This window comes from Cucurbita pepo, chromosome LG19 (assembly GCF_002806865.2).
Source record: "Cucurbita pepo subsp. pepo cultivar mu-cu-16 chromosome LG19, ASM280686v2, whole genome shotgun sequence".
Taxonomy (NCBI): Eukaryota; Viridiplantae; Streptophyta; class Magnoliopsida; order Cucurbitales; family Cucurbitaceae; genus Cucurbita; species Cucurbita pepo.
This window is the reverse complement of record NC_036656.1, coordinates 1,890,655-1,913,154: the sequence shown is the minus strand read 5'-3', so window position 1 is coordinate 1,913,154 and position 22,500 is coordinate 1,890,655. Positions and strand designations below refer to the sequence as shown.

The 22,500-nt window shown below is 34.6% G+C and overlaps 4 protein-coding genes across 7 annotated transcripts in view; 3 read left to right on the top strand and 1 right to left on the bottom strand.

Annotated features, from left to right (window-relative positions):
- The first annotated feature begins 78 nt into the window (after positions 1 to 78).
- On the top strand, positions 79 to 2,198 carry LOC111781724. The gene is made up of 3 exons (XM_023662411.1): positions 79 to 547; positions 1,432 to 1,556; positions 1,707 to 2,198. The coding sequence occupies exons 1-3, from the start codon at positions 145 to 147 to the stop codon at positions 1,911 to 1,913; spliced, it is 735 nt and encodes a 244-aa protein (XP_023518179.1). The 5' UTR covers positions 79 to 144; the 3' UTR covers positions 1,914 to 2,198.
- A 3,556-nt stretch (positions 2,199 to 5,754) lies between these two features.
- Positions 5,755 to 12,558, top strand: LOC111781218. Of its 4 annotated transcripts, none has more exons than XM_023661695.1 (4): positions 5,755 to 5,988; positions 6,109 to 6,744; positions 10,863 to 11,156; positions 12,522 to 12,558. In XM_023661695.1, exons 1-4 carry the CDS (start codon positions 5,841 to 5,843, stop codon positions 12,527 to 12,529), a joined length of 1,086 nt encoding a protein of 361 aa, XP_023517463.1. In that variant the 5' UTR covers positions 5,755 to 5,840; the 3' UTR covers positions 12,530 to 12,558. The 4 variants fall into 4 exon arrangements, with proteins under 4 accessions (XP_023517463.1, XP_023517461.1, XP_023517460.1 ...); XM_023661693.1 differs by lacking the exon at positions 12,522 to 12,558 and adding an exon at positions 11,441 to 11,591; XM_023661692.1 differs by lacking the exon at positions 12,522 to 12,558 and having other exon boundaries at positions 10,875 to 11,423.
- Positions 12,559 to 18,024: 5,466 nt separating this feature from the next.
- On the top strand, positions 18,025 to 19,399 carry LOC111782270 (calmodulin). The gene is made up of 2 exons (XM_023663116.1): positions 18,025 to 18,291; positions 18,753 to 19,399. Exons 1-2 carry the CDS (start codon positions 18,216 to 18,218, stop codon positions 19,124 to 19,126), a joined length of 450 nt encoding a protein of 149 aa, XP_023518884.1. The 5' UTR covers positions 18,025 to 18,215; the 3' UTR covers positions 19,127 to 19,399.
- Positions 19,400 to 19,711: 312 nt separating this feature from the next.
- Positions 19,712 to 22,500, bottom strand: part of LOC111782196 (ubiquitin-conjugating enzyme E2 22-like) — a 12,456-nt gene continuing 9,667 nt past the window's right edge. Inside the window, exons 5-7 of the mRNA XM_023663016.1 lie at positions 22,386 to 22,498; positions 22,148 to 22,251; positions 19,712 to 20,284 (exon numbers count right to left, since the gene is read on the bottom strand). Coding sequence (XP_023518784.1) covers positions 19,915 to 20,284; positions 22,148 to 22,251; positions 22,386 to 22,498 — 587 coding nt within the window. The 3' untranslated portion in view covers positions 19,712 to 19,914. The remainder of the gene's footprint in view (positions 20,285 to 22,147; positions 22,252 to 22,385; positions 22,499 to 22,500) is intronic.

The window sequence follows — 22,500 nt, the reverse complement described above, 5'->3', positions numbered from 1 at the left end:
AAACAAAACAAAATTTATTAAAAATCATGGGATAAAATGTATATAAAATTTGNAAGACTGCGAAAAAAAAAAAAAAAAAAAAAAAAACAGTGCAGCCAGTTGGGCAGTGGGGAGTTGTGCGAGGAAGTGTCAGAGGAGACAACAATGGCGAACCCTAGGAGGGCTTCCATTTCATTATCTTCTTCAAGCAATCCCCAAAGCTTGGAGAGTCCATTTCACAGTCAATCCCAAGGCCCAAGCCTTTCGCTATCCTTTGAATCATTATCGTTTCTGAAGAACTTTCTGAAGAAGCCTCACGCCTTCCCTTTCCTGCTCTCTGTTTTCCTCTTACTCACATGGATTTCTCTCAGAATCCAGCACTCTTCTTCTCGCTTCTCATTCCCCGATTTCTCTCGCTTTCAACACACTCCTGATACATGGAGCAAGGACGATGATTTCAAGGCCAACCTCGTTCGTTTCAAGCCTAGATTTCCTTCTCGGATTGCTAAAGACAACAGGGGATGGCTACTCGATCCTATTTCTCTTGCGCTTGATTCTGGCGTTCTTGGTACTCCAATCGCCTTTGTTTTTGGTTTGAATTCATTTATATTCCGTCTAGTTTGCGCTGAATTCTGCTTTTGGATGTCTACTTAGCGTATAAGTTATGTGAGTTTTGATTTGTAAGTGTCTGTTGATTTCGCGTTGCATTTGGAGCTTTATTGAGCCTCAAATTCTGTCTCAGTTGAGCTTGAAACTGAGTGAAATTTTATCAATTGCGACTGGAATAGAAACCTTATTGTTTACTAAGCCTGCAAATGATCCAACGTTTATTTCAATTTAATCCCAATTACCTGTTTTATGGCATTGTGATTTCTGAGGGAAGATGTGAGATTCTACATCGGTAGGAGAGGGGAATGAAACATTCCTTATAAGGGTGTGGAAAACTTTCCCTAACATACGTGTTTTAAAACCTTGAGTGGAACCCCACAAGGGAAAGCCCAAAGAGGACAATATTTGCTAGCGGTAGGCTTGGGCGATGTGCCAGCGAGGACGCTGGGCCCCCAAAGGGAGTGGATTGTGAGATCCCACATCGGTTGGAGGGGGAATGAAACATTCTTTATAAGGGTGTGGAAAGCTTTCCCTAACAGACGTGTTTTAAAACCTTGAGTGGAACCCCACGAGGGAAAGCCCAAAGAGGACAATATTTGCTAGTGGTAGGCTTGGGCGGTGTGCCATCGAGGACACTGGACTCCCAAAGGGAGTGGATTGTGAGATCCCCACATTGTTTGGAGAGGAGAATGAAATATTCCTTATAAGGGTGTGGAATCCTTTCCCTAACAAACACGTTTTAAATTCTTGAGGGCAACTCCACAAGAGAAAGCCCAAAGAAGACAATATCTACTAGCGGTGACTTGAGCTGTTACATTTAAGTGATCATTATATTACTTACAGGCGGAGCAGTGACCTGTGCTTCTGTTCATATTGGAGAAATTAAACCTGGAGCTATGAGGGGAAACCACAGGCACCATACTTGTAATGAAACATTTGTCCTGTGGGGTGGTAGAACAATATTCAGAGTAAGCTAGAAGCGTTGGAAATCATTTATTAATTCTATCTGTTCTACATCATGGATTGGCTCGAAGTTGGGAGCTCTTCCCTTGAATGAAAAATCACAAAATTCAACATTAAATATGTTGCTAATTTGGATTGTGTGTCACTTGATGCAGTTGGAGAACAGCGAGGTAGGTGATAAGGGATACGCTGAAGTGATAATTGGTGCGGATGAGGTTGCTGTTGCAGCAAGTCCAAGAGGAACAGCCCATGCATTGATAAACATGGATCCTGCACGGTCTACATGGTTTCTGGGGTGTCAAGATGGTATTATAAACTATAACACTTCAACTTCTGATTTTAAGGTTTGGAAAGATCTTTAGTGTTTGCAACAATCTCTCTTAACTTGGGCCCTATTTAGTTCTTGACAAGAACTCCCTTTTGTTTCACATCTCCCGTGGGAATTTTTGGTAGGTGGTGGGGGATAGCATTGTAGTTTCAAATCTAGGGAATTTGTGAGCTGATTGTCATGAGATGAGATAAACTTTTACATCTTTGTATACAGGATAGCTTTTATAGTATTAAGTACACTAAAGCACAATGGTCCTCTGGGTCATACAAGTTAACCACAAAAGTACATTACAAATACTGAACTCATTGTCACATAATAGGATTACTGCATCTCCATTTTCTCCCATCATTAGCCTTATAGCCCTCCTTATTTTCCTCTTCTAGTATCATTTTCATGTGGCTCCACTAGTATTGGAGGGAGGGAGCTTGAGTGTTGTAACGGCCCAGATCCACCGCTAGCCGATATTGTCCTCTTTGAGCTTTCCCTTTCGGACTTCCCCTCAAGGCTTTAAAACGCGTCTACTAGGGGAAGGTTTCCACACCCTTATAAATGGTGGTTTGTTTTCCTTCCCAACCAATGAGGGACATCACAATCCACTCCCCTTCGGGGTCCAGCGTCCTCGCTGGCACTCTTTCCTTTCTCCAATCGATGTGGGACCGCCCCCAAATGCACCCCTCTTTGGGGCCAGTGTCCTTACTGACACACCGCCTCGTGTCTACACCCCTTTGGGGAAGGGCGAGAAGGCTGGCACATCGTCCGATGTCTGGCTCTGATACCATTTGTAACGGCCCAGATCCACCGCTAGCAGATATTGTCCTCTTTGTGCTTTCTCTCTCAGGCTTCCCCTCAAGGCTTTAAAACGCGTCTATTAAGGGAAGGTTTCCACACTCTAATAAATGGTGGTTTGTTCTCCTCCCTAACCAATGTGGGACATCACAAGTGTGAATGTCAAATGAAGAAGATGAACCAACAGTGTCGTTGTCTAAGTTATTTTTCTCTTTTTTTGTGAGATCCCACATCGATTGAAGAGAGGAACGAGTGTCAGCGCCACTGGCCTTGAAGGGGGTGGATTGTGAGATCCCAGATGGTGTGCCAACAGACACTGGGCCCTGAAATGGGGTGGATTGTGAGATCCCAGATCAGTTGGGGAGGAGAACGAAACATTCTTTATAAAGGTGTGGAAATCTCTCCCTAGTAGACCGTTTTAAAACCTCGAGGGAAAGTCCGAAGAGCACAATATCTACTTGCGGTGGGTTTGAGCTTGGGCTGTTACATGTGACCCTAATTTGTTCGGTTTAAAATGTTGCTCTTGAGCACGCACTCTCACAGCAAGGTTCGAGGTGCCTTACCTGAGCGTAGGTCCACGCCTTTTGTGATTTTCTTTTACAACAATGTATGTACATGTGTTTCAGTTGTAAACTTGAAAGATCTTATAGAACTATTCCACTTCCGACATCAAGGATTCAGGTAGGAAACTCTTATCTTCTTTGATTTGCTCTTTTTCTGATAGAAACATCTTTGATTCATTGATTGAGAATTGCTGTAAAGAAGAGATTTAGCTTCTGAGTTTCTGATCACTGAATTGGATTATGGCACATATCTTGCCTGTGCCATTTCATATTCATGTTGGTAACAACTTGATGTAGTTCTCATTCTTATCGGACTCGAAATTGCTCGTGTTTGCATACTTTTACTCGAATGATCTTGGTAGAAGCTGTTCATATCCATTGTGTTTCTCTAGGGATATCATAATTGGCCTCATGTGGGACTTTGGTGGTGGGATTTATGGTTGTAGCAGTAATTTGGCATAAAATTCCGTGGAGAAACATTGGTCTTTCTGTGGAAGTTTTAAGACAATAGGAAAGAATTAGGCTAAGAATCACATAAGGGGCTCGATTTGACGTTTTACTCGATAAACTCCTACTAAAACTTAGGACAAAGTAGATTGTAAGTTTTAACCCCAAATGACATTCGACATTCATCGAAATTTCAAATCTGACCTAATATCGTGTGTATAATTTGAAGTTTACAGGAGCATGTTTAGACCATAAATCATCGATAGAGGTAAAATGACATATACGCCTCTATTATGTAAAAATTTATGTAGTGTATATTTAAATTTTTGTTTTTATTATTTTTTATTTTTTAAATTTATTTTCAACTATTTAAATCTGTGAAAGAAATTCTAAATGGATAATTCTAATTATAATTGTTTAAAGAAGAGATTATAGAATATCCTAATACAAACAATAATATTCTAATATAATTTCTATAAATCCATATTTTAAAATTACAATTATTTATTATTATAAATAAATAAATAATCGAGGTAAGATGAAGATAGAGATGGGAATGCAATCCGTCCACATTCCTATTTAGCCAACGACGAGAAATTTTCTTCACTCCCTTTCTTAATTTTCATTTAAATAGGAATTTTTCACTTTGTAGGATCTCAAATCCACAAGTCAAATAGACGTCTTTCATAAAGGATAGAGTCAAATTTGATAAAATCGAAAGTTTAAGTTATATTAGTAAAAATGGTATCAGATGCTAGCGGTGTGTCTGGGCAGATACAAATGGTATTAGAGCTACACATTGGACGATGTGCCAGCCTTCTCGCTGTTCCCCGAAAGAGGTAGACACGAGGTGATGTGCGAGTAAGTTCAAGCTTTTCTTTTCTGTAAAGATCTCGATGACCCTGAACGAGAAGTGGTTTTTTTTTTACGGTCTTGGCTTGAGTGATCTCTGAAACTGAAAGCTTTTCGACGGAAAAGTGACCAATTAGGTTAGTAGCAGCCTGACGAGCTGGAAATAGGACAGCAACAGAGTTTCGCTTTAGTCTTAGTTATCCTTCCAGGAGAGAAGCTAAGCTGCTTTACCGAGTTCAACACCTATTCTATTCTATTTCTTGTTCCGGTTCTAGTTCAGTAGTTCAGGAGAGAAGCCGATAGTTTAGAGGTTCAGGACACTCGCCCCAAATGGGAGTGGATTTGGTGGAGGTCCCACATTTATCGGAGAATTTTTTCCAAGTTTACCTTTTGCATCCCATCTACATTAACACTCAAATTTAAAGTTCATTTATAATTTTATGTTCGTCTTTTACTTACCAACTTTTCATGAGCGGTCGTTAATGTAGCATTAAACCTAAAAAAGTTTAAACTACGCTACAATCTATTAGGATCACACAACAACGCACACACTCGATCTAGATTAACACAACTAAAAAAATTGATGACTTCACGTATGTAGAGAGAATACAGATATTACATTTTCAAAATTTGATACATATATATGGTTTAGCTTACTATATATAGTTTTACCATCCTCTACTGTATATAACTATCAACCAATACTGTACATAGATATTTATTATTTATCACAATTTATTTATTGCCATTTACCAAATATAGCTGTCATATTTTAGTTCATGAATAATAAAAATAAAATATAAAAATAAAATAAAATATTGAAGCACCCGGAGATAGAGTAAATTTTACCTGTCTGACCTGCACTTTGATTAATACTTTTCGAAAAAAATTTAAGTTTTTAAATATTATTGAAACGAGATTTTATTTGTCATCTAAAACTGAACGATAAAAGTATTTTTTTTTTAATGTTTTTGAAATATAAAAACTATTTAAGAAACTTTTTAATTACTAAATATTATGATAAGAACAACATATAATATTATCAATTTTAAATATAAACTCTGGTGATTTTGCTTTTGGTCGGAAAAGAAATATAATATCTTTTATTATTAAAACAAATCTTATTTAAATGATATTTTTAATAATTTATCTTTATATATATATATATATATATATATATAAAAGAGGCAGTTGCTTGCTTTACATACTCTTCGTGTCTTTCTTTCCTCTCTTCTCTCTCCATTGCTGTAATCTTCAGCACTCAAGAATTTTCATATTCCAACCATTACGTTGAAGGAGGCTTTGAATCGATGAAGAGGCAGAACAGTCAGTTATCGTCCACTTCCCGCCGGGATCCTCCGCCTGAAAGTCTTCGAGCTAAGAGTATCGGTTGCATGTCCGGCATTATTCATCTTCTCTCCAAGTACCAGAACCGCCACAAGAAGTCCCTCACATTTGGTTCGTCTCTAACTAATTCTCTTTCAATTTTCTTTCAATTGATTTTTTCCACTAATTTCTTCCGGCATTAAATTGATCGAGGAATTTGTGGATTTAGTTTGATTTTCTTGATGTTCTTAGGAAAGAGTAAGCAGGAGAAGGATATTATTGTGTTTTCCTCTTCTTCTACTTCGGATCAATGTCTAGCCTCGGCTGCCGGTATATCTCCGCCTACTCCAAAGCCGCAGGGACATCGAAGGTCACGAAGTAATAAAGAAGGAAAGCGAACGGAGGTTGTTGATTTCAGCCGGAGAAGAATCTCCTGCGATCTGCCGACGAGGAGTCCGACTCTTTCCGCGGAGATACGTCGTTCGAGCACCGTAAACTCTCCGTCGAAGATCCAAAAATCTCCGGCGCTGGTAGCGCGGTTGATGGGACTGGAAGCGGTGCCAGCGACGCCAGTTGAAGAACCGTCTAACGAGAAGAGGAGGAAGCTGTTGGGAGCGCTAGAGAAATGTGATAACGACTTGAAGGCTCTCAAGGATATTATCATGGCGTTTCGGTCACCGGAAAGTGATCAAGCGGCAACGGCGGTTGCAGGAAATTGTCTGAATCGAGACAAAGTAAAAACAATTTCTGAACGGAAGTGTAGGGACTGTAACTGTAGCGATATAGAGAAGCAGCAGCAGCAGCATCCGAGTGCAGCGTCCGTGTTTAACGAGTCCAGTCGCTCGCATCTGAACAGAATCAACCGTACAGGCAGAGGGCGTGAAAATGGTACGTCGCTGTTCTTAGCCTTCAATTTGGTTATCAATAACTGCTAATTTTGGACTTTTTTTTTTTCTAATTTCTTTCTTTTATCATGAAATTTCAGATAAACCCTAAAACTTAATTGAATTTATTTGTCTGCCTAAAATATTAATTCTAATCTAGTTGCATATTAAATGCTCTACTTCTAAATTTCGGTTCATAATTAATCTTATAAAATTCTTAATCTAGTCTTTAAAGGTGTCGATTAAGACATTTGGTAAGATTCTGTTAAAATTTGTTAATAATTTAATAATATATTTCAAACAAACTTTAATAACTTTAGTATGGAATAATCTAGGTATAAATTTAGATAAAGTAAAGATCAAAAGTTCAACCTATTCATATATTAACTAAAAAAATTAACACACAAATTAAGATTTAAAAAGACTGAATTATTTAGTATATTTAGTTATGTATAGTGACATAACTACTTGTTTAGAACCCCCAAACGATATAATATGGAAGAAAACAAAAATTAATTTCTTTTGGAGTTCATATTACAAACTAAGAATTTAATAGTTCAAGACTTATGGGTAAATTGTGTATCTAAATTTGAGTGTTTTTTTAGTTCATCTGATTGTTTTTTTCTAAATTTGAGTGTTGAAGATATATCATAATTAGTTGTCTTTTTCTTTATTAATGTGTAAATCCAAATACGGTTACACCGACAAAATTATAGGAAAAAGAAAATGTAATGGAGAGAAAATAATAAAAGGAAGTTAAAGNAAAAAAAAAAAAAAAAAAAAAAAAAAAAAAAAAAAAAAAAAAAAAAAAAAAAAAAAAAAAAAACTAGATAGGAATCTGATGTAGGCAAAGAAAAAGATGAAGTAAAACAGCTTTATTTCACCTCATAATTCACACGAATGCAGTTTTTCCCCCTTTAATTATTCTTGGAGTAATTTTGAAGAATCCAAATGCTTAACCAAATTCAATCTAATCGAATAAAACAGTAAATATGTTGGAAATTTTCGTTAGTAAGACTAGAATTTTACAACTGAAGCCATTGATTTCAAGGAAAATTAAGCAGGTGATTGTGTCCACTTTTTTGTTCTTGGCTGGATGAAAGGAAAGATGTTAATATCAAATGCTTGAAGTTGAGGGTAGTGGCTATAGCTATATTAGATTATTGGTAGTGTGGTAGGTTCAAGAATCCTAAATGAAGACAAGAACAGTGCCTTTTCAAGTAAAAGTAGAAGGCATAGCATGCCAAAATATAGGATTCCCAACATCAACCTTGATGGCATTTGTTAGGCTCAGTGCTTTTACTGCTGCTTAGGCATGAGGGGACACACTACATGCTTTTTAGTTGCTCGTAATTATTACATGTATGCTGCCTATGACCACTAAGACCATTACTCCTTTATGAATAACTCATCAAAACTTAGAGAGCCAGAGCCTCACTACACTCTACTAGTTGTTAATTCAAATTATTGGACATTCTTGATTCAATTTAGATAATGCCTCAAAATTATAGATGTGAGATCTAACATTGATTAGAGAGGAGAACGAAACATTTTTTATAAGGGTATAGAAATCTCTCATTAGTAGACGCGTTTTAAAAATCATGAGTGGAAGCCCAAAAGGGAAAGTCTACAGAGGACAATATCTGCTATGGGTGAACTTGGACGGTTATAGATGGTATCAGAACCAAACACTAGACGATGTGTCAGCAAGGAGGTTGAACTCCGAAGGGGAGTGGACAAGAGGCGATGTGTCAGCAAAGACGCTGGGCCTCAAAGAGGGGTGGATTGGGGAGTCCCACATCGATTGGAGAAGGGAACGAGTGCCAACGAGAATGTTGGGCCTCGAAGGGGGTAGATTGTGAGATCCCACGTCGATTGAGGAAGAGAACAAAATATGGTTTATACGGGGGTAGAAACTTTTCCCTAACAGACACGTTTTAAAAACTTTGAGTAAAAAAAAAAAAAAAATCAAAATCAAAGAGGACAATATCTGCTAACCGTAAACTTGATTGCTAATCGGTAACGTTTGTTAGAGAAGAAAAGAAAAACTCATACATGAAGTTTGGATGGATTTATGATTATATAATGTAGATATAATCATTTACTTGAGATTTGAGCCATGTTTATTTGGAGGAAATGAGAATAGAAGAATGGGAATTATTCTCCTCCATTCTTAATTCTCGAAGAATGCTTTTCAATTTAGGAGTCCAAGATCAAATTATTTCTAGTGGTTGGTTTCTTTAGTAAGTGTCAGTTTCATTACTTTATTTTGTTGGGTTCCACCATAATTCTCTTTTGACCTTTTCGTAGGCTTCACATCATTTTAAATTGGATCATTAATCACAATCTTTTTCATTCTCATTTCACTTCAAAAGTGATTTTAGTGACAAATTTAGACATTTTCTCTCATTTGCATTCCCTTTTAGTTAATTGGTTTAGATAGAAAATAAAGTGGACCACTGTTCCACGCAAGTCCACAATGAGCAAATAGCTATGCTTTAGCAATGATTCAGTCAATTCATTGTTCAAAAAGCTTGGAGAACATACAGCCTTCCCTCACTTTTTCAGAAATAAGAGACAGCTTAGAAACAAAGCAGCANTTTTTTTTTTTTTTTTTTTTTTTTTTTTTTTTTTTTTTTTTTTTTTTTTGCTCTTTCACTCAAGCAAAAAACCAGGCTTTTTCTAAAGCCATTGTTTCCCGCTTCTCTTCCACTCCCAACCACTGTCATCCCTACCCCCACCTCCGATCCATCACTATGTCTGTTATTATCATCAGTAATATCACTGCTGCACAATGAAGATTTACTGATTTTTTTTTTTACTTTTTGCTTTTCTTTTTTTTTTTTTTTGATAATTTTTTTTATACTTCTATTTAGCATGAGATTATGTTTGCATTCTCACAACATATTTACCTTTATTGGTTTCATATCTCTCCTTTATTGACGATATTTATATCATAAAATGTTTTTTTCTGCCATATTATTGTCTATTTGTTGTGGTCAATGACCATACACTCACACTGATGGTGACTAAACACAGATACTGGTTACTTTTTCTTATAAGAAGTTTGGATTCTGACTTTCATTATTTTTGTTGTTATAGTTATCAGCTTATGTAGTTCTAGTTTAACGTCAAATATGTTAGATAAATTCTTTGACCATCATCATATATTTAGGTGTAAATACACATAAAATGATAAACTTAAAAAGGCTTGTTTAGAAGATTGAGAAGATTGTTTTCTTGGATCAATATGGTACCTTCAATTCTACCCGAAATATTATCCAATCCCAAGCATTTTCGGCTAAGGAGTGTTAGAATACCATATTAGCTAATTAAGAGAAAAATCATGACTATACAAGTGATGGACACCATCTTTACTGATGTGAGACTTTTTTTTGGAGGAAACCAAAAGTAGAATTACTAGACTTTATGCTCAAACTCAACAAATATTATACCAATGTAGAGGTTCGTTGTTCTTAACATAGTATTAGAGTCGTACCCTTATCTTAACTAAAGTATGTTAATAGAATCTTCCAAAGTTGAACAAACAAATAAGGAGGCAAAATCATAATAACGACTCTATTGGTATAAAGACTTTTTGGGAAAGCTACAAGAGCTTATGCTCAAAAGTGGAAAGATATCATACCAGTGGAGTGGTTCATTATTTCTAACATAATTTGTAACAGCCCAAGCCTAGTTTGAGATTCCACATTGATTGTAGAGAGGAATGAGAGCCAGCGAAGACGTTAGGCCTCAAAGGGGATGGACTGTGAGATCCCACGTCGGTTGGAGAGGGGAATGAAACATTTTTTTTATATAAGTGTGGAAACCTCTCCCTAGTTGACAGGTTTTAAAAATCTTAAGGGAAAATAAAAAAGAAAAAATATAAAGAGAATAATATCGGCTAGCGGTGACTTGAGAACAATATCTACTAGCGGTGAGTTTAGGCGGTTACATAATCAACCAGTTATACCCGTTATAAACAACTCTAAAAGTAAGAGTTGGCGACAAACCAAAATAATTGCCAAATTGGAAAAGGAAAAGAAAGTATAGCAAACGTTTATCTTTTGTGTGTACGATCCTGCATGCATATAGAACAGTATTATTAACGAAAAAAAAAAGTTGGAAATGCAGGACGACAAGAAACACAGAAACAGGCAAAGAAGAAGAACCCACCAGCAATTGAAGATGAGGACACAATCTCCATCTCCTCCTTGAACCCAATTTCCAAATTACAGGAACGGATCATAAAGTTGCAGCAGATCAGCAGCACCACACACTTAACAACGATGAAGAAGGAGAAGAAGGAAAAGGAAGATCCGGCATTAACGTGGAGAAGCAAGGCCATGGCAGAGAGCTTGGACGAGATCTCCAACCAAATCTCATGGGGCTTCAAACACGAGATGGCCAAAATAGGTATGGCTTTACAACACCACATTTACAGAGAGCTAATTGATGAAATGCTCACTGATATGATCACCAAATCTTCTGCTTGCTTTCTTCCCTTCCATTCTTCTTCTCTCCCTCCCTTTGAAGCATGTAGGAGAAGACTTCGTTTCTGATTGTTTTTCTTCTTCTTTTGTGTTTAGTTTACACACAAATTAACTTAAATTTCGATACTTTTGTGTAGCTTCCAAGAATTATGATGATCCGACTATAAATTTAGTTGGTTTATGGTTGAAATTAGGTTGTATATGCAGGTATAACGTGCATTTTGCTAGGTTTTTTATGTTCTATGGATGGACTTCTAACTCTCCAAGCTCGGTTCGACAAAATTTCCGATGTATTTTTCGATTTTCTAGGTATGTACTAAAACTTTTTGCAGGACAAGTTAGATGAAAATTTAAAAGTCGTAAGTATTCTAAACCTTCGGCATTTGTTTTTGTATCAAATGATTATTAGAAGGTATGAAGATTTTAAAATCTATATCCTACTATGTATCGTAGCTGTCTCATTGAATAATTTACTAGTATCAATGATAATCCTCTCGTGAGGAATCAACAAAAACTTAGGTTATCATTTGAAAATTGTCGTAGAATGACAATAAATCATCTTGTCTATCAGGAAAAAGATGGTTGTGTTTGTAACGATCCAACTTTCTGAAATTATAGACCGATTTGAGCTCATTTCCATATGCATTTTAAAGTGAAAAAAATGAAAAACATACATGTTACAAATTTATAAATTTTAATACAAATCAATCAAACTTTATAAGGGTATTCTTTTAAAAAAGTAAAAGAAATAACCTGCTTTATTTAATTGAAAACATCGTTAACAACTTCAATCCAAATAGATCCTTGGCGTTCTTCAATTTTTCATCTCGATTTCGATGTTCATCCTATTTTTGTGTGTATTAGGTTTCTCTAGAAAATTTTCAAAATTTTTAATGACTTTTTTGTCGAGTAATTGAACTTGAAAAGGCACACGACAAATCAAGAATGTAACGATTCGAAATTTTAAGCCAGTAATACTTGTAGGGATCATTTGAATATGCATACGTGCTAGAAAAATCAAACCCTAGATGGTTAGATTCGGTATGACCTGAGCCTAAAAAGATCGGTTAAGCATAAGATTAGTCTCACTAGTTATTAGCATAACTTAATTGTTCTTTGCACGTTGAGATAGACTCTTTTTCGACTATTTGTACATAATTGTGCTAATACGGTGGATGAAAATCTGTGTATATACGCTCCGGGTATTTAATGAAATGAGAGCTTACAAGTAAGTTGTTTATCGAGTATATTTACAGATCATCCCTTCTTTTTTTTTTTTTTTCTTCAGCTGTATGATGTTGTTGAACGGAGCGAGGGGGTACTCGGGAGTACTCGAGAGCTCAATAACCACAGAGGACTGACGACTCGGGCATCTATCTTGTCCACAAATTTTTGTAGTTATCATATCATATACACATCTTTTGTATCTCGAACATGTTCCCTCTTTAAAGATCAAATTTAACATATGTACATATATTCTATTTTATATTGATGTTGAAATTTTATGATAATTCTCCATAGTTTTCCATTATGGTTTGAATCTTATTAAATATTATAAAATAATTCAATATAAATTTAAATCTTATTGAAATTTCAAATATACTTTTATTTATTATATTTAATATACATTAATTATTTTAATATTTAATATATTAATCGTCACCGATCTAGATGTACTAATTAATTCAAGGTCAATTAATATATATATATATATATATATATATATATTAATTAATGATGCCCTCCACTTCTTAGATCGAAATTTATAATAAATTAAATTAAAGAATTATTAGTAGACTTTAATTTTAATAAACGATTAAATTAATTGAAAAAAATTAAAAGGTTTTTTTTAAAAAAATAATTTTGCCTTAAAAAATGATCATATTTTTAATAATAATGAAAAGATTGACTTTGCCTTAAAATTAAAGGTCAACTAAAAAAAATGATAATAAATTAGATTTTTTTTTTTTTTTTTTTTTTTTTAATTCGATAGGATTTACTTTAAATCGATTCTGATTTTGATTAAATAATATTATTATTTCCAGAATTTTTTTTTATCAGATCCAATTTTTAATCCCAATTATTTTTCTTAAACATTTATCAAATAATTATGTAAATAAAATTACATGCAATTTAACAAAAATTTAAATAATTATCTTAAAATAGATTATAAATAACAACAATTTCAACATTTTAAAGTTTTAAAAATAAATTAAAGTAAAATTAGAAAAAAATTATTAACTAAGCAGTAAAATTATTCCACTTAATTTCATTTTAATTTTAAATTGCCTAAATAACATTATTGTCCTTATAACAAAATTTATTATTTAATTATTTTTATTACTATACATTTAATTTTCAACATTTTCTTTAATATTATCTTAATTTCTCTATTTAATTTTTGTTACATGATTTTCAAATTGACTCATTTTTAATTAATAAGTATTAATGGATTCTCAAAATAATTTAAATATAAAAGTAATTAGGAATAGATTTATATTTGTGAGTTGAGTCGGGTTAAAGTTATTCAGGTTTATTAAAAAAAATTATTTTTGATAAAATAAAATGTTAGTTGATAAAAATATATTTATTTATTTTTAATTATTTAATTATAATTCAATTTAAATATATATTTTGAAATTTACATGGGAAGTTGGAAAATAAATAATAAAAAATAAATATTTGTAAATAAAAATACATTTTTTAAAAATTAATAATAAAATTTTAACCAACCAGATCCAACTTAATTCAAATAAGTTCATAACCCAACTCAATTTATACCTTCAAACAACTATTGGTGCATAACCCAATTCAAATTATACAGTCAAACTGGTTCATAACCCAACTCAAATTATACGGTAAAACAACTATCGGTTCATAACCCAGCTCAAATTATACGGTCAAACAACTATCGGTTCATAACCCAACTCAAATTATACGGTCAAACAACTATCGGTTCATAACCCAGCTCAAATTATACGGTTAAACAACTATTTGTTCATAACCCAACTCAAATTATATGGTCAAACAACTATCGGTTCATAACCCAACTAAAATTATACGGTCAAACAACTATCGGTTCATAACCCAACTCAAATTATACGGTTAAACAACTATCGGTTCATAACCCAACTCAAATTATACAGTCAAACAACTATCTGTTCATAACCCAACTCAAATTATACGGTCAAGCAACTATCAATTCATAACTCAACTCAAATTATACGGTCAAACAACTCTCTATCCCTAGAGATAGTTTAATAGAAATTAATAGGATGACATTCCTATCTCTACTCTTATCTCAAATTAAATGCTATGAATAGGATGCTACCTATATTGAGTTTCAAATTAGAGGTCCATTTTTTTTTTCAATATATATAAATTTTTATTTAAAAATAATAATAAAGTATTATAATATATATTCATATGTATTTACTAGTAATTTGATTATAGCTTAGATACTATAGTTTCAGTTTAAAGGTACAAAAAAAAAAAAATTAAAAAATTAAAAAATAAAAAAATTGAAATAAAATACTTCATACTCTCTACAATAGTATGATATTGCCCGCTTTGAACACAAGCTCTTATGACTTTGTTTTGGGCTTCCCAAGAGGCCTCATACCAATAAAAATAGTATTATTTGATTATAAACTAATGATCATTCTCTAAATTAGTCGATGTGGGACTTTCATCATCGAACAATTTATAAATTTAAGAATTGTATTTTTAATGAAAGTTTAGAACTAGTTATTATTAATTTATTTTAACATTAAAAAAATTGACTTAAATGCGAAAATTTAACTATGATGAAAGGAGTGACCTATCACGACCACGACATGAATGGAGGAAGCCGTGTTAGTCAGGATAGTTTGATTTGTACATTTAAGTCATAGTGCTTACGTTTGACAAGTCCATAGCATCTATTTCAAAAAATTTATAATAAATGTTAAATTTTTTGGTTTCCAACTATATTATATCTTATTATTAGGGTCGAGATAAATTTATAAACATAAGATTTAAAATAAATTTTTTTAGATAATTTTTTTTACATAAATAATTACATGACGAAATTATAAAAAGAAAATATTATATTAATTTTTGAATTTGTGTCATTTTTTCTCTGAAAAATATTGCATAGAATGTTTGCTTAATCCACCATACTTGGTGTAAGCTATTTTATTTATAATCAAATAAATTACAAGAATATGGAAAGACTAATAAATGAAAATAACAATAAATAAAAAGATAAAGGAGATAAATATTACAAATATCTAGATATTTGCCTTATAATAAAATATCAAATATGATATTTATGCTAAATTATAATTTATTACTAAATATCCAACTGTATCCACCCATATAAAAAAAGAAAAAAAAATATATATATATATATATTATAGGATTATTCTAGAAGCCAATATTAGATATTTTTAAAGGGTAGAGGTCGGTTAAAAAGAATATTCAAAATAAATAAATACAAAGGGTGGTGGGGCCCACAAAGAATAGACAAAGCCGAGTCTGACTCGTTTGTATGACGTGGCAGTCAAAAGTGAAACGAAATGACCGCGTAGCGTCCAAACCGCGTAACCGCGTTTGCTCTCTCTCTCTCTCTCTCGCTTTCCGTTGACTTTTCTTTTTTAATTCTTTTAATAATTTTATAAAGTTATAGAGAGAAATTTTACCCCCACGTTCCGTTTTTCACTGCCCTCCGGTAATTTCTTTTCACTTTCCCCTTTTTTACCGAGTAAAACAACGGTTTCGTTTCGGTTTTACCGTTAGGCGGTGGGAAGAGAGCAGGATCCCCGACGGCCGCTTCCACAGTATGATCATTTCTATCTCTACGTGTCGTGATTTAATTGGCTCTCTTTTTTGCTACGTGGCAGCATGATAAGACAGGTCTTCTCCGATTCTGATCCGTTTAAATCGTACGTGATTCTGTCTGACGCTCTTCTTTTTCTTTTTTTCAGAGCCTTTCTCTGTTATTTTACTATTTTACCCCTGGAGGGTTGGNTTGACAAGTCCATAGCATCTATTTCAAAAAATTTATAATAAATGTTAAATTTTTTGGTTTCCAACTATATTATATCTTATTATTAGGGTCGAGATAAATTTATAAACATAAGATTTAAAATAAATTTTTTTAGATAATTTTTTTTACATAAATAATTACATGACGAAATTATAAAAAGAAAATATTATATTAATTTTTGAATTTGTGTCATTTTTTCTCTGAAAAATATTGCATAGAATGTTTGCTTAATCCACCATACTTGGTGTAAGCTATTTTATTTATAATCAAATAAATTACAAGAATATGGAAAGACTAATAAATGAAAATAACAATAAATAAAAAGATAAAGGAGATAAATATTACAAATATCTAGATATTTGCCTTATAATAAAATATCAAATATGATATTTATGCTAAATTATAATTTATTACTAAATATCCAACTGTATCCACCCATATAAAAAAAGAAAAAAAAATATATATATATATATATTATAGGATTATTCTAGAAGCCAATATTAGATATTTTTAAAGGGTAGAGGTCGGTTAAAAAGAATATTCAAAATAAATAAATACAAAGGGTGGTGGGGCCCACAAAGAATAGACAAAGCCGAGTCTGACTCGTTTGTATGACGTGGCAGTCAAAAGTGAAACGAAATGACCGCGTAGCGTCCAAACCGCGTAACCGCGTTTGCTCTCTCTCTCTCTCTCTCGCTTTCCGTTGACTTTTCTTTTTTAATTCTTTTAATAATTTTATAAAGTTATAGAGAGAAATTTTACCCCCACGTTCCGTTTTTCACTGCCCTCCGGTAATTTCTTTTCACTTTCCCCTTTTTTACCGAGTAAAACAACGGTTTCGTTTCGGTTTTACCGTTAGGCGGTGGGAAGAGAGCAGGATCCCCGACGGCCGCTTCCACAGTATGATCATTTCTATCTCTACGTGTCGTGATTTAATTGGCTCTCTTTTTTGCTACGTGGCAGCATGATAAGACAGGTCTTCTCCGATTCTGATCCGTTTAAATCGTACGTGATTCTGTCTGACGCTCTTCTTTTTCTTTTTTTCAGAGCCTTTCTCTGTTATTTTACTATTTTACCCCTGGAGGGTTGGCTCCTGTGTTCACCAAAATTCCTAAAATACCCTTTCATTTTCTTTTTTAAAATTCTCTTTTATTTTTTGGAAATTGTTTCTTCATTTTTTAACAATTTTCTCACATTAATTAGTAAAGCTCTTATAATAAAAAATGAAATAATAAAATGATTTTATTTACTTTTTAAAAGATTCCTTCTAGAAGTTGATGGGTGGTAGTAAAAAAAAAACCTTACTTTTTAAATTCCTTAAATACCCTTGTATTTTCAATTTTTGTAATAATGACATTTGCAAAAATATTCGAAATCAAATAATTAGATCATTATTTTAATATAGTTATTATTTTTATATAATTTAAAATAATTGAGAGTTACAAATTGCATATTGACATAATTGGAATAAGATGTGAGACTATTTAAATAAAATTAATTAGTTAATTAATTAATTGAGACCTTTTTAATTACTAAAATATTATAAATATTAAGATAATGAATTAAAGAAATGTTTTAAAAAAAGAGGGCAGTATGGTAAATTTGCAGTCCAAGTGCCTGACAAAGGGAGAGTGAAAAAAAGGTCAAGAATGGGGAACTGGTAATTACTAGAAAATAATAAGGGCAAATTGGTAAATAGTGAAAAGAAAAGTCCAGATTCAGAGCATTTAAAGCAGAGGTGGAGCGCTCGTATAAAACTCCAACTAATTCTCTCCTCCGTCCTTACACATATACACAGTTTGCTCTCTTCTTCTTCTTCTTCTTCTTTGTTTTTCTTCTCCGGCCGGTGACCGCCGATCTTATCTCTAGATTTCCTTGTTTCAGACTTTTTTCTGAATCATTTTCTCGTAGATAAAGACTTCTGTATACGATTATCTTCTCGAGTGATCAGCAATGGCGGATCAACTCACCGACGATCAGATCTCTGAGTTCAAGGAGGCCTTCAGCTTGTTCGATAAGGATGGCGACGGTTCGTTCTGATTCTATTCGATTATCTTTTGGTTGATTTTTATTTGATTCTGCACCGGTTTTTGTTGTCCTGTTCGTCAGTGTGCCGGATCTCTTGTTTCCATTTCTTCCTTTGGCATTGCTCTGTTTTTCGTTGGATTTTCTCCTTGCTATGTGTTTATTTTTTATTTACACGGATTTTGTTATTCGTTTCGGTTTTTTTAAGAATTTATTATTTTATTTTCTGCGATTCGTTTTGCGTGTTCGTTCGTTGGATCTGTGCATCCTTTTGCGGATTCAATATTGATTTCTAGTTTTGTATGACTTCGTTTAAACTTGGAAGCTCAGTCTTCCTGTTAGATGATTCTGATTCTGATTCTGATTCTGAATGGAAAGTTTAATTACGATGGATGTCAATGTATCATAAGGATGTGGCGAATTCAATTCACTCATTTTTCCTTTGCCTTCATATTGATTTTACAGGTTGTATCACAACCAAGGAGCTTGGTACTGTTATGAGGTCACTAGGTCAGAATCCAACCGAAGCGGAGCTTCAGGACATGATTAATGAGGTCGATGCTGATGGCAATGGAACAATCGACTTTCCCGAGTTCCTAAACCTCATGGCTAGGAAGATGAAGGATACGGATTCCGAGGAGGAGTTGAAAGAGGCATTCCGAGTCTTCGATAAGGACCAGAATGGCTTCATCTCCGCTGCTGAGCTCCGCCATGTGATGACCAATCTCGGCGAGAAACTGACCGAGGAGGAGGTCGATGAAATGATCAGAGAAGCCGATGTGGATGGCGACGGCCAGATTAACTACGACGAATTCGTCAAGGTCATGATGGCCAAGTGAGAATCATGCCCCCCTTCTACTATCACCAGAATTCAATGATAATAATTCTACTCAAAAAGCAAAAAGAAAAAAATAGAGGGTTGGTTTACTTTATAATTGGATTCTCCGGATTTTCCCTTTGATTCCCGTCCATCAGTCTTCATCGTCAGTTTAAAAATTGGGGTTTTGTTTTATACAAGATCCTTATTAGGAAAGTAGTTGTCTCTGCTTTGTTTGTGACGTTTTCAATTTGAATGTATCATTTGACAAGAAAAGTGTCTTCGCTGTTCCTCATCTCTCCTTTTTCTTTGCCAACCTCTAATATGATCGGATTATTTAGCCAAGTTACTTTAAACAACTTTTGTCCAACAGACATGAATGATACAGAATAGTTCATAATTCTTAAATCACAGAAGTTCTTACCGAATTACATCTTATGTTAATGGGAGTTCGTGATTTAAGTTAGCTAACTACTAAAATATCAAAAAGCTTCTCAAGACATGGATTTGTACACAAAAGGTATCTTAATTATTTGATTTGACACTCAACTTGATTGGATCATTATTATAGATTGAATTTGGGACTGGTCCATAGTATAAATGGCAATGTTCAAAAGGGGAAATAAAATGTTGAATAAGAAACCCAACTACATCAGTGATTCAAGTGTGTTCTTCATTACAAATTCCACAGCATTTTTAACTTTCAGTTCTCAGTGCTCTGCTGTGTTATCGATCAAGAAAGAGAGCTAACCTTAAATTCTGGCATTAATAGACAGTTTCATTCATTCATTCACTCAATTCATTAAAGCATCACAATCTCTTCAAGCTTTTCTTTCTTGCATCTATTTTCTTCTTGTCACCCTGCATCTTCAAGGGTCCATCTTGTTTTTTCACCACTGCTGCTGCTGCTGCTGCTGGTGCAGCCATGCCGGAGACCCCGACTCCCGACTCTAAGGCTGGTGGTGCTGTAATGTTTGGCTGCTGCTCCTGCCCACCTCTAACTGCAGTATTAGAATTTGCAGTTGGACATGCCGATGACAGTACAGCAGCAGATGTGTTTTTGAGATCTGTATTAAGCGCAGACGCATTTGTTGGGTCGACATTTAGCGCAGTTGTGGACTCGGAGATGGCTCCTGACTTGAACTTCGGTTTTGGTTTTGCATGGATTCCAGTGTAGAGCCTGGCAAAAAGCAAGCAGAAAGTTCGCTACATGTCTCGAGCTTGATGACTATATCATCATCATGTTTGAAAAGATGCAGATACTATTTTTACTAGGAAATAAAATTCTTTAGGACTGATAGAACAGAGCAATGGAGATGAAGACACAAGAATGGATACGACAGTTCGGGCGAATTTGGGATGACTTTTCAAGAATAGATGTACTTTGTGTGATGTCCGGTTGGGGAGGAGAACAAACCACTATGTATAAGGGTGTGGAAACCTTCCCTAGCAGACACGTTTTAAAGCCTTGAGGGAAAGCCCGAAAGGGAAAGCCCAAAGAGGACAATATCTGCTAACGGTGGATCTGNCCCAACGTCGAGCTCACTCTTATAGATTAAGTAGTGATTTTGGGTCGACACCAATAAAATCGACAGAGGTCTATCTAAAAAAACATTAACCATTCCAACATTTCAAATAAGCCAACAAAAAACAGATAATTTGGAAGGGGGGGCCTGACTCACCTGGCATGTCTGGCATATTCATCATAATTTTCAAGCAGCATCTTGCCAGCTTGTTCATTCAAAGCTGATTCTGGAAATGGTTCAATCAGTAGACATCTAACAACCTGTTCCACAAAACACCTATCATTACAGAGATTCGGAAACAAAAGCTCTCACAATGAAATCAATATATTAAGGGATTTTTAAAACTGATCTCTTCAACCAATTAAGATAATATCAGGAAAGAAAGAGATTTTACAATTAGGACATGCCGCAGCCCAAGGCTTGGATTCCAATCTTTCTTCAAAGTGTTGACACAAATCTCACCATTGGTTGCAATGTTTGGATGAAAGATCTTAGTAAGGAAGTAACCTACAAAGAATAAAAAAAGTTAAATTCTTTAGGACTGATAGAACAGAGCAATGGAGATGAAGACACAAGAATGGATACGACAGTTCGGGCGAATTTGGGATGACTTTTCAAGAGTAGATGTACTTTGTGTGATGTCCCGCGTTGGTTGGGGAGGAGAACAAACCACTATGTATAAGGGTGTGGAAACCTTTCCTAGCAGACACGTTTTAAAGCCTTGAGAGAAAGCCCGAAAGGGAAAGCCCAAAAAGGACAATATCTGCTAACGGTGGATCTGAGCCGTTACAAATGGTATCAGAGCCAGACACCGGACGATGTGCCAGCCTTCTCGCTGTTCCTCGAAGGGGGTAGACACAAGGCGATGTGCCAGTAAGGACGCTGGGCCCCAAGGGGGGGTGGGATTTGGGGGCGGTCCCACATCAATTGGAGGAAGGAAATGCTGAGCCCCAAAGGGGGGTGGACTGTGATGTCCCACATTGGTTGGGGAGGAGAACAAACCACCATTTGTGTGGAAACCTTCCCCTAGCAGACGCATTTTAAAGCCTTGAGGGAAAGTCCGAAAGGGAAACCCCAAAGAAGACAATATTGGCTAGCGGTGGATCTGGACCATTACATTTAGAAAACATAAAGCAATGGGCAAAATTGGATTCAATTGTCAACTGCTCCTATCGTAAATAGGATTGACTATGGATTCGAGCCATAGCACACAGTTTTAAAAAACTATACGATTTTCCCAATCTAAATAAAGCAGATTGTAGATGAAGAAGATTTGGCTCAGCATCTTCTATTCGATACGGGTAGGAAAAGAAGGTGTGTTTTCCAAACTTTTACAGCTTTCAAACTTACTTTTGGTTGTACAACCCAACGTCGAGCTCACTCTTATAGATTAAGTAGTGATTTTGGGTCGACACCAATAAAATCGACAGAGGTCTATCTAAAAAAACATTAACCATTCCAACATTTCAAATAAGCCAACAAAAAACAGATAATTTGGAAGGGGGGGCCTGACTCACCTGGCATGTCTGGCATATTCATCATAATTTTCAAGCAGCATCTTGCCAGCTTGTTCATTCAAAGCTGATTCTGGAAATGGTTCAATCAGTAGACATCTAACAACCTGTTCCACAAAACACCTATCATTACAGAGATTCGGAAACAAAAGCTCTCACAATGAAATCAATATATTAAGGGATTTTTAAAACTGATCTCTTCAACCAATTAAGATAATATCAGGAAAGAAAGAGATTTTACAATTAGGACATGCCGCAGCCCAAGGCTTGGATTCCAATCTTTCTTCAAAGTGTTGACACAAATCTCACCATTGGTTGCAATGTTTGGATGAAAGATCTTAGTAAGGAAGTAACCT